The 15,830-nt window shown below is 45.3% G+C and overlaps 1 protein-coding gene across 5 annotated transcripts in view; it reads left to right on the top strand.

Annotated features, from left to right (window-relative positions):
- PLEKHS1 (pleckstrin homology domain containing S1) overlaps window positions 1-5,722 on the top strand; it is a 29,800-nt gene extending 24,078 nt beyond the window's left edge. For 2 of the 5 annotated variants that reach the window (XM_090058025.1, XM_090058022.1), the window contains exons 14-15: window positions 176-260; window positions 2,562-5,722. In XM_090058025.1, coding sequence (XP_089914151.1) covers window positions 176-244 — 69 coding nt within the window. In that variant the 3' untranslated portion in view covers window positions 245-260; window positions 2,562-5,722. Of the gene's footprint in view, window positions 1-175; window positions 261-1,423 lie in introns of all 5 variants that reach the window. The other 3 variants (XM_090058024.1, XM_090058023.1, XM_090058026.1) reach the window with 3 other exon arrangements.
- Window positions 5,723-15,830: the final 10,108 nt, after the last annotated feature.

Below are 15,830 nucleotides of genomic sequence, written 5' to 3'. Positions count from 1 at the left end.
GTATGCAGCTGGTAAGAAAAAGTCTGGTGGCACCACTAATATTGATTAGACATGAATATACTGCTAAAGCAAGTACTAAATGACTGTGCAGTACCAAATGTGCAGTCAGAAGCAGGTGTAGATGCACCCATGTAGGCGCGCCCACTATAACAAAATGACTTTCATTTCTTTTAAGGTGAAACTTACTGTATGTCGGATCCCAGCTTCAGACATTTTCCACGTTAAAGGATGTTCATGTTCCTAAACGACAGTGCTTTTGCGTAAGTGTCGAAGACATGCTCCTTCCAATGTGTTTTTAGGGCATGTATCAGTCATGTTTCTTTCGATAATGCATAGGACCAACCGACAGTGGATCCTCTTTGTGCTAGGCATTGTACAAGCAAGGAGTCACAGGCGGTCCCTGCCCTGAAGAGATCAGTCTAAGTAGACAAGATGGATAAAGAGCAGATGGCATAAGAAAGCAGTGCCTTTATGTTCTGTACAACAGGATACTTCCAAAATCTCCCAAGTCAGAGCAGTTAGACAGCATTGTGTGCAGTTGTGAGAAGAGAGAGACAGAGAAAGAATAAGAATTTTTAAAATCCCAACACAGTATCTTGGACATGTAAATGTTAGCAGTATTATCAGTGGGAATATTTGTAGCACACCTGAAAGCCAAGCCCTGGGATATAAACTTTTGTACTGCGAACCCAGTGAAAAATCAGCATTCACACCTTTGTTTGCTTATTAGGCTACTACTGAACTCATAAGCACTTAGGGGTCGTGGGAAAATTGTTTCTGGAACAAAGCCATGTTATGCCTGGTTCTCACTGTGGGCCAGCAGCCGTAGCTCTGGAAAGATGGTTTTGAACTACAATCATGGAAAGACATTGGCAGATCCAAGAGAGTTGTGTTCACTGGGAGGTGGGAACCTGATCCTACCACACTTGGCTTCATTAGCTGCGAAGCCAGATGCATAATGACTCATGGGGATGGAGAAGGCCCACGCCTGTTCTAAAAAGGCGATTTTGCCAAGCAAAGAGCTGATTGGGACTTTGCTGAGAGGACAAATGGAGCGGAGGTGACATGCAGAAGCAGGCACTCTGTAAACAGAGTTCCTCTGAAGGTTTCCCTAGATTATTGTGCTGTTTGAGAGAGACTTTTCATTGCTGTATCACAAGAGTCATCCTCAGAGATGCTTCATCTCCACACCTAAATTAGCAGTTAGGACAGAAAAGTTAAGGACCGAAAAGCAATGGATTTCAAACTACACCGGGCGTATTGGTGAAGTTGGTACTGTGACCCATTCCGGAGCTCTATAGCACTCTTCAACTCTCAGGACTGCCAATCTCATGCCATATTAGGTTACAAATCCAGTTTAATATGAGAAAGAAAAAGTGTTTCCATGTCATTAAACATGTCACTCATACACTGAAACTTCCAGACCAAGGATTTATACCTTTTCCTGGCGAACAAACTTTACACAGATGTTCAGGAAAAGAATACGAATTTGTGCTACTTCATTTATCATCTTGGAAATCTGCCTGATTTGCAGCTGTATCCCAAAAGAAATGCCGTGCTGCTTGGTATGGAAACTTCTGCGGGGGTGCCCTCTACTGGATGCTAAAAGCTGGGATTGTCTTGTGCCGCAGAGCAGTGATTCGTGACCAGCCTGCTGCGGCACTTGGAGTGCTACGAGATTGTCACAAGAGTGCTGGGGGAGCCGCTCCACATTAGCTTTGTTACGCGTGCAAACACCCACACATGAATCTCCAGGAAAATCAAGACATTTCAAATAATAAGCCCAAAACACTGACCTGCCGCAGTCTGAGTTATCTGCAAGAGTAAAACTGCTCTATTTTTTTTCCATCGTCAAAAAACAGGTGAAAGCTAAGAGCTGGGATTTTCTAAGGGGTGCCTTGAGTCTAACAAGCAGTGCCTTGAGCCTGCAAACGCTGAGAAACACTGCCGCAAAGAGACTTGTGCTATATTCTGAAACATAACAGAGCATATTTGGCTGTAATACAGACTCCTTCTATATACAACAGCTGGCTTATTCTAGCTGAAAACAGATCAGATTGTTTCGCTAGGTATAGCATCACAAAGGGCCAAAATCACTACTGCAATTAGCAGGCGCAGTCATACTGAATACGAATGGCGTACGAATATGCACTGAATATGTATAAGCTTCAGTCACTGTGAATTTGGCCCAGACCATACCTCTGTCTGTATTTTTTTTAACTAGATGAACCAAATGTACCACTGCTATGAAAAGCAGGTACACCTCTATCAAAGTGAGTCTAGTCACTCCCACTTACTCCAGCATTGGGTTTGCCTACAAGTACAGTTGGTATACTTCCTTTGAAATCCGGTGAGGATCTTTGTTTCTGTAAAATGTTGCTAGGCTGAAGATGGTGGCACAAAACAATGTTTATGCAATAAATTCAAACTCAGCTTCTGTTCATGAAGATGATTTCCTGCAATTAATATTTTACAGACTTCTACTTTCTAGAGAATTGTGTTTGCTATGTGCATATTTTGGAGGGCGAGACAGGGATCACTATTTAATCTTTCTATTTCAGGATCACACAGGAGCTGCCTCAACCTGCCCTTCGTACAGGGAGACACCCAGGGGGACATAGGTCCAATACAGAAGACATCTCTGGTGCAATGGGGACACTGAAGATAGAAGGAAATGCGTGACACTCCCCCTGAAGAACAGCAATCCAAAGTTGCTATAGGGTTCTTTCCTTTGGATTGTCTCTTTGAGTAACATCATTGAACATTTGTCTTTCGTGGCTAAGTGCCTTCTCCAGTTTTGTGGCTATATCAGTTTTCAAGTGAGATCTTTCATCCCCACATTACAAAATTGCAGAAAAGAGGACTCAAAGAGCCCCCCCAAAAGGTGTTTAGTGCTCCACCTGGCACTACGACACAATGAGTATCCTAGGTCGTTGCTGACACAAGCTTGTTCAACCTACTCTTAAAAAACAGTGAAGGAGATTCTACAACCGTCCTGGGACTCTTGCACTGGTGCTTAGCTATCCTTATAGCTAAAAAGTTCTTCCTAGTATCAAACCAAATCAATCGTTGCTGCAAATTAGGGTGCTTTCTTCTTATCCTGCCCCCAGTGGTGATGGAGAACAATTGGTCATCATCCTCTTCTCTTTCTCCTAACCGTTCCCATTTTAGAAGACAGTTATCATGTACCCCCTTAATCTTCCCCCTTTAGAGACTAAAAATATCCAGTACCTTCAACCTGTGTTCAAACCTTTCCTGAAAAAGGCCACGTGCCATTGAACTGCAGCACAAAGTACTTCCTTTTTCCAATTATGGAGGAAAGGAGGAGGTAGAGATAGTGTTAAAGTAATTTCCTGCCATTCCATGGAACAAACATTCCTAAAGGGAGACATACAAGTAGGGATAATATGAGCCATATATGGTTGTCATTGGGAAAGCCACCGCAATGGAATCTGCACACATCATTTCTGGTGAAGCAGAAAATGAACAACGCGCTGTGCAACTCTCAGTTATGGACTATTATGGCAATAGTGTTGCTTCTATGACAAAAATGCACTTTTGATAGATTTGCCCAGCCAACGAGCATTTGATTGTATTTCAGGGAACTTGAATTTTATTTCTATACCTTTGCAAGTAGTCATCAAGGAGCTACCAAGTGATTTAGCAAGTGTTGCTTGCTTTTATGTCAGTTTGTACGTAGTTTATACACAGATTGTTACATACGAGTTGATTTTAGTTTTCATACAGATTGTCTTCTAAACCTAAAACATACAGGTGATATCGATATAATAAGCTGCAGACGCCTGTGTGAAATTGCTTGTGATAAGCAAATGTACAGCATCCCTGTGAAGCTGATCATATTTCTCCAACTGCATCATCTGGCCCTAATTCAGCTCCTACCCTCCCACCCCAGCACTAACTGTAATATTCCAGATTATGCTATGGCTTTAAACATCCTGACCCCCAAGTGACTCGCCACATCAATCCCCCAATGGGAAACTTCCCCCTTTGTTATACCAGCCCAAGATCCTGGATAAGCAAGTTGCAACACTAAGCCGATAGCTGGCTACAACTCAGTATTCAACATCTCATGGTGCCTGTAAGCTACAAAGGAGTTTTATATCAATGGGCAAGGAGATAGCTAGATTCCCAATAGGATGCCATCCTTATTTCTAGCCTGGAAGGTCCAAAGGTAATGACTTTAAACATATGGTATCCACTGGGCAGGAAATGTTATTCTTAGATTATTTTTCAGTGATTTACATTTATTAAATACTACCTGAGTTCTGCACAGTGGGATTCGTGATCCTTCTTGTGATCCTCCCTTTTAACTAAGAAATAGGTTATATAAAATATCATATATTGGCTGAAGTGTCTGTGCAGCTTCCTATTACATTCTGCTGTGTGATTCTCAAGTCTGGGCCCAGCCAGTTTCATTGGCATTTGTGGCTTTGTTATACCCACTTTTTTTATAAAGGACTTCTGATGTAATCATTTAAAGCAGGGGTGTCAAAGATATGGCCCATGGGCTGGATCCAGCCCATGGTGCTTCAGTTGGGTTTCAGAGTTGACCCACAGGCTGCACATGGTGCAAACCAGTACAGCATTGTGCGCAGGGCCTGGGATGTGCGCTGTACAAACCGCCCGTTCCAGCCAGCCCAGGACTGAGTTGCATGTGGTGCCTGCCCCAGCCAGTCCAGAAGTGCCACACGTGGCACCTGCTCCAGCTGCCTCGAGACCCACGCTGCCTCCTGGAGCGGGTGCTGCATACAGCACAGGTCCTGGGCCAGCTGGAGGGGACAACATGTGTGGCGTAATCCTGGATGGGACAAAGCGAGCACCACATAGGCTGGATCTGGCATGCAGGCATCCATAGGCCTGACTTAGCCCATGGATGAGCCCCACACCATTCATCCAGCCTGTGCAGCCAGATGTGCTTGACACTGCTGATTTAAAGCAATATATGACACAAGCGGCTGGATCAGCCCTTTGGGGATAGCTCTGGCCCAGCCACTGCAGGGAAGTTCAACCCATCTCTTCTGCTTCCGAAAGTGATGACAGTCCTACTGGAAATCTAAAACCTGTTCACACCACCGACTCCTTCAGCTAACCACATAACCCATGTGGCTGATGTCTGCTGTCATACACCGCAACATTTTAAAGATGAAGCATCTGCAAACTTGAGAGGACTGTTAGAAATGGAGTATTGTTATAATATTGTTAGAAATGGAGTATTGTTAGAAATGCACAGTTTGCATCTCGCACCTGATAAGAAAAAACACTGCCAAGGACTTTTTTTCTTGGCCAGCCTTGCCACAGCTCTTCTTATACTAAATCACACTCTCCCCCAGCCTCCCCCTAGCTTTTCTCATACAGATTACAGAAGCTGGAATTCAACTGACTGTGTCCTTGAAAGCGGGGGGTTTAAACTCTTGGTGACCTAAAGAACTTTCTGAGCATGCGCAATTAGCTGATGCATATTTACTTCTCCGCCCTGCATACTTAAGTAGTTAATTATAATGTACATGCGATGAATGTAGTGATGTAACCACACATATGTTTGTATGAAACGGAAATGAGCTGTAAGAGTTCCTGTTTCTGCACACGTGCCCAGGAGGAAAAAGATAAATACAGGCTGCAAAAATTCCTCAGGGGTTCGGAGTAATCTGAGTCTTTGACTCTGCTCTGACCCTATTTGCAAATACACCTTTTGTGCTGCTAATGAGTGTGTGTCTGTGATTTTGGTGGCCTCCAAGAAACGGATCGCAATCTTTTACAACAGGACAATGAAAAGGATGGAGATCAGACCACTCATTGATGTAATTAGTTAAACATTAATAGGCTGCATTAACTATATACTGATTTTCCTGTCATCTAACACAATAGATGCCTGTAGGAGGGTCAAGTGACTGACAATTAATTTCCACATTCCTGTGGCTCACTCACTTATTTTTGGCCTCAGAAATTTTTCAAAACTCCCCAGGTTTGAACTGTGACCTTTCTGCCACTGCATCATGATTCACCTGGAAGGAAGTCACAGTTCTAAGAGAACAATTATTTCACACAACAATGCCCGAAAGCCCCCCTGCCTCACCAAGGGCGTCCAGGAATGCCTGCTTGCCAAAAAGGTGGCGTACACCCAGTGGAAGGGAGGTGCTATCTCCAAAGAGGAGTATACCTCCTCTGCTCGGGCCTGAAGTGGGGCTGTCAGGAAAGCTAAGGCAGACATAGAGCTAGGACGAGCGTCCAAGATCAAAGATAATAAAAAGTCCTTTTTCAAATATATAGGGAGGATGAAGAAAGCACCGGGAAACGTGGGGCCCCTGCAGGATATGCTGGGCAATCTAGTGGTTGCGCCAGAGGAGAAAGCAGACCTCTTTAACCAATTCTTCACCTCCGTTTTCTTGTGCAGGGACCGGGACTTCCCCACCATGATGCAAGACGGACTCGAGGGGAATGCCTCCAGACCTCAGGTTGGGGAGGACTGGGTTAGAGAGCTTCTGGAGGGGCTGGACGTATTCAGATCAGCAGGTCCAGATGCCCTCCACCCCAGGGTGTTGAGGGAGCTAGCAGGGGTTATTGTAGGGCCCTTGGCATGGCTTTACGAGCACTCGTGGTGCTCGGGCCAGGTGCCAGATGATTGAAAGATAGCCAACGTGGTCTCCATCTTTAAAAAAGGGAGGATGGAGGAAAGGGGCAACTATAGGCCCGTCAACTTTACCTCAATCCTAGGGAAACTCTTTGAGAAGATCATCAAGGAGTACATCTGTGATGGGCCAGCCTCAGGGATGATGCTCAAGGGCAACCAGCACGGTTTCATTAGGGGCAGGTCATGTCAGACCAACCTGATTGCCTTTTACGATCAGGTCACAAAAGCATTGGATGCAGGTGTTGCTGTGGCTGTAGTCTTTCTGGACTTCAGCAAGGCCTTTGACATCTTCTCCCACCGCATCCTCAGTAAAAAAACTAGGTGACCGTGGCATTGATGCCTACACAGTCAGATGGGTTGCAGATTGGCTAAAGGGTTGTACTCAGAGGGTGGCGGTGGACGCTAGTAGGGAGGGAAAGACTGCAGCAAGACCTGGATAGGTTACATGGGTTGGCTAACAAAAACAGGATGCGCTTCAATACTGACAAGTGCAGGGTGCTGCACGTGGGCAGTAGTAACCAGCAGCACACTTATAAGATGGGATCTCCTTTCTTGAGAGCATGGAGGCAGAAAGGGATCCTGGAGTCATTACTTACTCCAAGATGAGCGTGGGCCGACAATGCGAGGTCACGGTTGGCAGGGCTAACCGCACCTTGTCGTGCATCCACAGGTGCATCTCAAGTAGAGCCAGGGAGGTGATCCTCCCCCTCTACGCGACAGTGGTCAGGCCAAAACTGCGTCCAGTTCTGTGTGCCCCACTTCAGGAGGGATGTGGACAACATGGAGAGGGTCCAAAGGAGGCCACCCGCATGATCCAGGGACAACAGGGCAGACCCTACAATGAGAGACTGCGGGACCTGAACCTGTTCAGCCTTCACAAGCAAAGGCTGAGGGGGGACCTGGTGACTGTCTATAAACTCACTAGGGGGGACCAGAAGGGTTTGGGAGAGACCTTGTTTCCCCTCGTGCCCCCGGCATAACAAGGAATAATGCCCACAAGTTGTTGGAGAGGAGGTTTAGATTAGACATCCGCAAGAACGACTTCACGGTCAGGGCAGCTAGGATCTGGAACCAACGTCCAAGGGAAGTGGTGCTGGCTCCTACCCTGGGGGGCTTTAAGAGGAGGCTTGATGCCTACCTGGCTGGGGTCATCTGAGCCCAGTTTTTCTCCTGCCCAGGCGGGGGGTCGGACTTGAAGATCTACAAGGTCCCTTTGACCCGACTTCTATGAATCTATGGAAACATTACAAGAGGAGACTTCTCAAAATGCATGGGCTCGTGCCGTCATTGAGATAAAAATAGTACAAGCACAAAACAGCCCAGGGCCCAGAACTGCCCTGCCCCTCCGACTAAGAACAGCACCTGACTGATCTGCAGGGATCCAGGTTTTCTGTTTCCCATGGGAAAACAGAGAAAATCATGGATTTCCCTATTTTATCAGAGCCCACAGCAGGCAGGCAGCAGTGGGGGAGCCAGCTCCATGCTCCTGCTGCTGCAGCAGCCACTGCCTTGTGTTGGGGGTAAGGGGCTATGGACCTGGGACCCCAGCCCCATAGCCCTGGCAACTGGGGGCACCCTCCAGCAGGGCTGGGGTGCAGGGGCACGAGCAGGGCTGGAGGGGCTGTGATGGGGAGCGAAGGGCACCAGTTAGGCTGTGGGACTGTTGTGGGGGGAGTGAGGGGTATGATCAGGGGTGGGGGCTGTGGGGGAGTGAGGAGCACAAGCAGGACCAGGGGGGCTGTGGGAAGCCTTTAATTTTAATAATGGATGGGGGGGGCATATCAGAAAATCTGCGATTTTTTATCAGGTAAAACCAGGATCCCTGCTGATCTGAGATGGGATGCCTTACACACAGGCTCGATAGCTTCCAGCCACAGGATGGACTTTGTACTGTGTAGATGGCTAAACCCATTACGTCTGTGGCTCTTGATTAACAGGCATAGCAATGCAGTACCAGACCCAGATTCTTCAAAGTGACAATGATTTTGGGTGCCCCAAATTTGGATTGCTCACCTGAGACATGTGGAAAGGGCTTGGTTTGGAGGCGAGTGCTCCACACACTCTGAAAATCTAGCCCCTGTCAAGGTGATCCAAGCTGTTGCACAAAAGCCTCTGGTCTCTTGTGAAAAGCTTTCATCTTTATTTAGGGTTATATTCTTCAAGCCTTCTCTGCTCCATCTGTCTGGCTCCCCCACTCAGTCCCCTGCAGGTATTGAAGTAGCCGTGCTGACTCTGGCATCATTTTCTATAGTCCTCAGTTTAGGAGGTGGGCAGGAAAGAGCCAGGCCATCCCAGAAAAAGGACAGACTATCTTTTCTAACTGTCAAGTCCCAAAAGAAAAGCAATTGATATACAGGTAGATACACCTAATTATTAAAGGGCTAGCTCCTCATCCCAGGCAGGCTAGATGCACCACCCAAGTTGCTTAAAAGGAATTAAGGCCTGCTCTAAAATGACATCTGAAAACCGCTTTACAATACAAGAATCCTCTACTAATCAGGCCAGGTTTTTTGCACATGCTCCCTCCCTTTCCGTGCAAGGGTATTTTTGGACAGGGCAGAGCAGCAGCACTGCTACATACAGCATGCTGCCTTCCATACAACCAGGTGCAGTGGTAAGTTTAAGGGCAGTAGCCTAAAACTTGGAAAACCTAGGTGTCTGCTAGAGACTTTCTATGGAACCTGGGAAAAGTCTTTATAGACAACTTACCAGCCTCAGCAGCCTAAAGTCATTGCGCTGCTCTACACAGGCTGCCTTCTACACTGGAAGCATTATAGCCTTAGCTATGCAGGCCAGCTAATTAGCCGGGGGTGGGGCAACTGTCACTGCCACTCAACAGGGCTAATTAGCCTGCTCCAGATGCTCCAATTCCAGTGCAGTGTATCTGAGGGTGCCACTCCCATGCATGGTAAATTTACTGGATTATAGCCGCAGGACCTGTGTGCCTCAGGTCCCATCTGCACTATGATAGTGCTTAGACGGGTGTTGTTAGGATACGTGCATTAAACACAATGAAGCATGCAGGTACTCTGGAAATGGGGGTCATATAAACACCTGCAATATTGTTCAAATAATCCTTTAGTTCATATGAATTACAGTAACCCTGAGGCTGTTTTAGCTTGTTGGAGGGGGCATTTTGGCCAGCCCTAGGTCTGAGGGAGGTAAAAAGACGATTAGACCCACCTGTGCCTCCCAGCCCCGGCTGCACTGACTGTGACTTAGCTGAGCCCAAGTTTGAACAGAGGCTTCATATCAATTCATCTGTGGGCAAGTATTTCTCTATCTTCCTCCTGTATTACACAGTGACACAGACAAAATAAAAAAGGACTGAGATTCATCAGCACCTGTCTCCTGAAATGTGTCTCTAGTGAGTTATGGAATAGAAAAAGATCTCACACAATTTACTGATTCATTTGATGCGCCTGGCTGGGGAAGTATTTGGTTGACTGCATGATTTCACAATGCTTGCACACTTAATTCATACAACACAATTTTATTTTAAAATTCCCTGCTACACATATAACACTGCTTAGCTTTAAGAAATCCTTCCCAAACAATGCTATAAGAATTAGTATTACAAAAACAACTGCAATTACAAGTAAAGGTTAAACTGGAATCACTACTGTTATTTCTCATGGTATACTTACAATCCTAGAAACCAAATCCCCAGATATACTTTCATTCTTTAGTGATGGTTTTAGGGTTGGTCTCAGCAGTGATAGGAACAAGTCCCCTTCCTTCGGTGTTCTGCAAGTGAGGTTACCTCCAAATTGGGACTGTAGGTTACAGTTTTTATTGGGTGAGTTGCCGTCTTGGGCCCCTCCTGCCCAAACCTGTCACTACTCCCAAATTTGGGCTCGGATCTTTTACCCGACAGATTCCTTTCCTGGGTCTTCTCTGGGAAATTTTCCACAACACTGCTGTGACCTCTTTTGCCAACCCCTTTTCAAAAGTCCCCAGGTTTCGATCTCTGGGAACGTTTGTGCAAGGGTCACTTTTAGGTTAACTTTGTTAAAGGCCTCTAAAGATAAAATTCAAAAACGAAGACATTCAGCACATTCACTGCAGGGCCTCTAAAGATAAAATTCAGAATCAAGACATTCACCACGGAGGCAGAAACAAGCAATGGCCTAGATAAGAAGATAAACCTTGCCTTTTTTCTAAACTGGCTAATGGGTATTTATTACAAAAATTCAAACTATTACATTCAGTATGACAAAATGGTGAGAAATCAGTATGCCCATGTGATGCTAACAGACGATTAGTGGGACCTGCCCTAGAGAATAATGGCTTTATCCTTAGTAACCCTACAGAAAACACATTCATGACTGTAAACAGGGCATCCTCTTCTTTGTATGAGGAATGAGTTACCCAGGATATGAGCCTCCTTCCATTTAGAGAGAGCGGTACCACTAATATCTAAGGTATTATTTCAGGTTGGGAATTCTGCCAGCGTGTCAAAGCCGTCCGTTGGCCAAAGTACAGTCAGGCAAATGTACACGGCCCTTACTTCTGCCTCTGGCATCAGCATAGGGGAGGTGTCCCAAGCCGGTCTAGGGCCATAACTACAAAACCAATGTTCTTCTGCTTTCAGTACCTGACAAATATACTCCTTTTTATGTGCTGAGGTTTTTTTCCCAGGGAATAGCAGCCATCCCACACATACGGCATTCTATACCAGCACAATTCCCTTTAGCACGGTGTTATTTTGGCCAGATAATCCCTGCATGAAACTTGGAATATATGACTGACCCTGTTCCTAGAAATGCCACTGGAATTTCAAACAGTGCCTTTGGACCTTCATCTCATTCTAATTTATTGCACCATTTTGGGAAACTGAGAAGCTGGCTGAGGTTAATGAGAATCTGCATGTTATTTCCTTTAAAAAAAAATGTAATAAAAAATTCACCGCTGTACTCTTCAGTTATGAAGAGAGTCATCACCCTGGAATTATTCATTACCTTCTATGACTTGGTGGCACAAATCTCCCAATATGATATCATGTTAGGGCCAGAGCCTCAATAGATATAAAACCATGACAATACATTGAAGTCAATGTACCTACATAAACTTATACCAGCTAAGGGTCTGTCTTGCTTGGGACCTCTCATTCCTAGGATGCCTGGATGATTTTTAGAGTCAACTACAGTTGATTTCTGTAATATCTGAGGGCTAGTCCTGAAGGTGGAAAGTAAAAAGATTAAGCAATCAATTTTAGCATTTAAATACTCTCATTAGAAATCTCACTAATTGCTTATATTCAGTTTCCATTTTTTTTAATTATATGATATTATTTTGTAGCAATAGCTCCATTCCTAGCAAGGGAGCAAAATCCTAGCACTGCATAGCACAAATGCAGACAGTCCTCATTCCAAAAAGTTTGCAATCTAAGGGGCAGCTATTTATTCTTAGACTCTTCTTGAACAGAGATGTTGAACTACATGGATGTGGTTCAAAGTTCAAGCATAAAAGATTTTTCCTGGATAGAGGTACAAGCCTTAGACTACCCCACTCAATCCAGGTTCTTTCCTCAGTCATGACCATGGTATGGAGATGGGATACTAAGCCCCTGAAAACAAAATGACAAAGTCAGGTTCACAGTTCCACAATGCACAACAGTGCGGATTACCCTCCAGTGAACCAATGGCCATTTGGAGATGCATACAAAGAGTGCAGCAGACAGAAGAAAAACTGTACTTCAAGGCAGAAGCAAGCATGGATTTCACCCAATGCACTGTGCTTGCCATGCACAGATGGACCCAGATGCTGTCTGCAGCCAAGAAAAGGGCTGCAACTCCTCAAAAGCAGAACAGCTGTCAAAACACAAGAACATCATTTTCGTGGAGTCAAACCAACCAATTCACAAGAGTGTTTGCTGCCACCATGGACTTCAAGAGAAGCATAACTGTTTTCTCTTCTCCTATATTTGAGTTTTTAAGTAAATGTTCTCCTTTTGCCCACACACACCTCTTACCTAATGCATCAGTTTACATCCCTCTCTGTTTCACATAAGAGAATAAGAGCCTCCTGTTACTACCAGCTATAGGCATTACTCTTTTAGCATAAGTGGTAGGGACCTGTGTTGTTAGTATTGACACTCCTGAATTGATCAGCCATTGAGAAGTGAGTCATTATACTTCCAGATAAGTATGGTCAGAATACTGTATTTGTCATTTGGTATTTTTCAGTATTCTTGCAACTCTGTGAAGGATTATGGACCATCCATTATTTTATCTCCTTGGCAAAGTCCATCTCCTGCTTTAGAGATGTTATTTTGCCTCTGAGCAAATGTTCCTGCATTCTCTTTTCTAAAAATAGAAGTGAGAGCCAAGAGTCCAGCACTTCTGAGAAACCCCACAATAGCAAATCATTGTCTGTGAATCCACAAGGAAAAAGACTTGGGGAGGAAAGTGATTTATGATTCGCGGGGTTACCATAAGGCAAAGAGGGGAAAGAAGGACTTAACAATGTACAGCAATCGCCTGCAAAACTAGAATTTTGCTGAAATTACATTTTTGCTATTTTAATTGATTTGGGGGGAAATCAGCTAAAACTATTCCTAGCAACAGACAAGTGGTAGCACCTGCTTTTAGAGACCAGCTGATGCATCAAAATAATTCAAAATAAATATGTGTGCAGATTCTCTTGATAGAAAATGAATAGTTGCTTAAGTCAACAACTCTATGATGTTGGCAACTGGAAAGCAGTTTAATTCTTATTTAATTCTTATTTTTGCATATGGGCTTATTTGTTGCTGATGAAGACTGAGGAGTTAAAACAGCCCAAGAATACTTGGACCTACATCAAGGAGAGAGAAGGATAATGTAACTGAATGTGACCACACAGGGGCAAATTGAAAACCAACTCCTGTATAGAAGGCCAATTGGACAGTATTTAGCCCATGAAAACTGAGATTAAATAATTTCTTGGCTCTTACTCTATTTCTGGGCATTAATCCTTTAATACATTGGTGCTACCAGGACTGGGCTCACATGATGAGTATTTTGACAAAGACAACCATCACAAGAGGTCTTAGATAGCCATGCAAGGTAGTAAGGGGTCAGTGTTTATGGGAGCAAGAGCAACTCCCATTACTACCTGCCTTACGCAGGTGGGCAGGAGAAGCAAATGGGCAGTTCCTTGACTCCACCTCTCACAGTGTCTGCACTGTACTGGTACTGAGGAGGAGGTAATCTCTGGATCACATTATGGTCTCTGATTGCCTCCTGGGCCATTATACCCATGCACTGATTTCTTCCTACTCACAGGCAAAAATGTAGAAAAAAATAAATAACAGTTCCTGCAATGGGATTCCTCAGCACATTGTTCAAGGGGGTGTACCAGTGCTGTATTTCTGTATCAAATTCTTGAAATGCCGTAATTACTCCCATTGTATACCTCCCATGCTCTGTAAACAGCCACTTGTTTATAGTTCATACTATGAAACTATGAAACTGTGAAGAGCTGGACCCAAAGTCTGCTAAGATCAATAGTGTAATCCCTGTTGACTTCAGTAAGCTTTGGATCATGCTGCTTTCTTAGACTTTCGTCCCTGCCAGACTGTGGTTTCTCAGGGCCTGAACAACTAGCCTCCTAAGCTTGTGGAAATCGGCCTTTCTGAAGTCGAGGACTTCCAAACTGCTCCCTGACTTGCCAGCTTTGCAGTGAATAAAAAAAGTGATCAACTCATGGTCACTGTCTCCCAGCTTCCCCTCGATTCTCAGGTCTCTGACTAGATCATCTCCTTTGACCAGTACCAGGTCCAGCAGCACCTTGCCCCTAGTAGATCCATAGACTTCTTGAGACAAATAAAGCTTATCAAGACCTGTGAGCAAGTATTGCGACCAATTGGATTTGGCTGAGAGCTCTTCCCATGAGATATCCAGGTAGTTAAAGTCACCCATGACAACTATGGACCGAGAGCATGCAGCCTAAGTCAGTTCCCTGGAGAACTCGTGGTCAGGTTCTTGCTCTTGATTAGGAAGTCTGTAGTAGACTCCTACCGTTATACCCCCTTCACCACGTTCCCCACTTATTCTTACCCAGAGGGTCTCAAGTCGCCCTCCTTGGTTGCCAATCTCCACCTGTAGGCAGGCGTATTGCTCTTTCACACAGAGAGCTACACCCTGGCCCTTGCAATACGATCTCTCCTGTACAAGGTATAGCCATCTATACCTGTGGTCCAGTCATAGGCGGAGTCCCACCAGGTCTCCATTATCCCTATGAGATTGTAATCATTACTGTTTAGGAGTAGGGCCAGCTCCTCCTGTTTGCTGCCCAGGTTCCTGGCATTAGTGTGAAGGCAAGTGAGCCTGCCATTGGGTTTCCCTGTGCTCCTGGAAGAGCCCTGTCCCTGGGGTAGGGTAGGAGTTTGTTTCCTTGTACAGCCTGACCTGATGGTTTGATGAACTTGCACCAGAGACTATCTGCCCTTCCCTGGCAAGCTTAGTTTAAAGCCTGGTCAAGCAGATCAGCCATGCTGGCTGAGAAGTGCTTCTTCCCCACGCAAGCGAGGCGGAGGCCATCCCTTCCCAATAACTCGCTGGCTCTCTCTCTGAAATGCGAACCATGGTCACAGAAGCCAAAGACTTCCGGATGGCTCCAGCACTGCAGTCTTCTGTTTACTTCCTGAATTCTTCTCACCCTCCTATGCCCATGACCCATAGCAGGAAGGATCGAGGAGAAAACCACCTGTGCCCCCAACCCTTTGAGGCCCACTCCTGAAGTCCTGTAGTAAAGTCATGACCCAGCTGGGATTGCTCCGAGCCATGTCATTTGTGCCCACGTGGATAAGGAGCATAGGGTAGTGGTCAGAGGGCCAGATAAGTTTTGGGATCCTCTCAGCTACATCCTGGATATGGGCTGAGGGGTCAGGGCAGCAGATTTCTCCCTCAGTCCTCCGCAAGAGGTAGTCCCCCACAACAACCACCCTGCATTTCTTTCTAGGGACGGTTGCAGGATGCCTTTCTTCTTCAGATATAGGAGCTGGTGGCTCTGCTGGCTCATCTGGGGCTGCTGAAAGTTGATGAAAGTTGTGAAGCACCATACCAGAAAATGAGATGCTCTTAATATGTGCTAACTTTGGATGGGAAGTCGATGTTCACTCCATTCTGTTGCTGTGTAAATGTTGAAATCGAACTAAATTGATTAGTTATTACATTTCTCTGCTGGAGCAATTCTC

The sequence above is a fragment of the Crocodylus siamensis genome, chromosome 7 (assembly GCF_052110815.1).
Source record: "Crocodylus siamensis isolate JL-2025a chromosome 7, ASM5211081v1, whole genome shotgun sequence".
Taxonomy (NCBI): Eukaryota; Metazoa; Chordata; order Crocodylia; family Crocodylidae; genus Crocodylus; species Crocodylus siamensis.
This window is presented reverse-complemented; position numbering and strand designations above follow the sequence as displayed.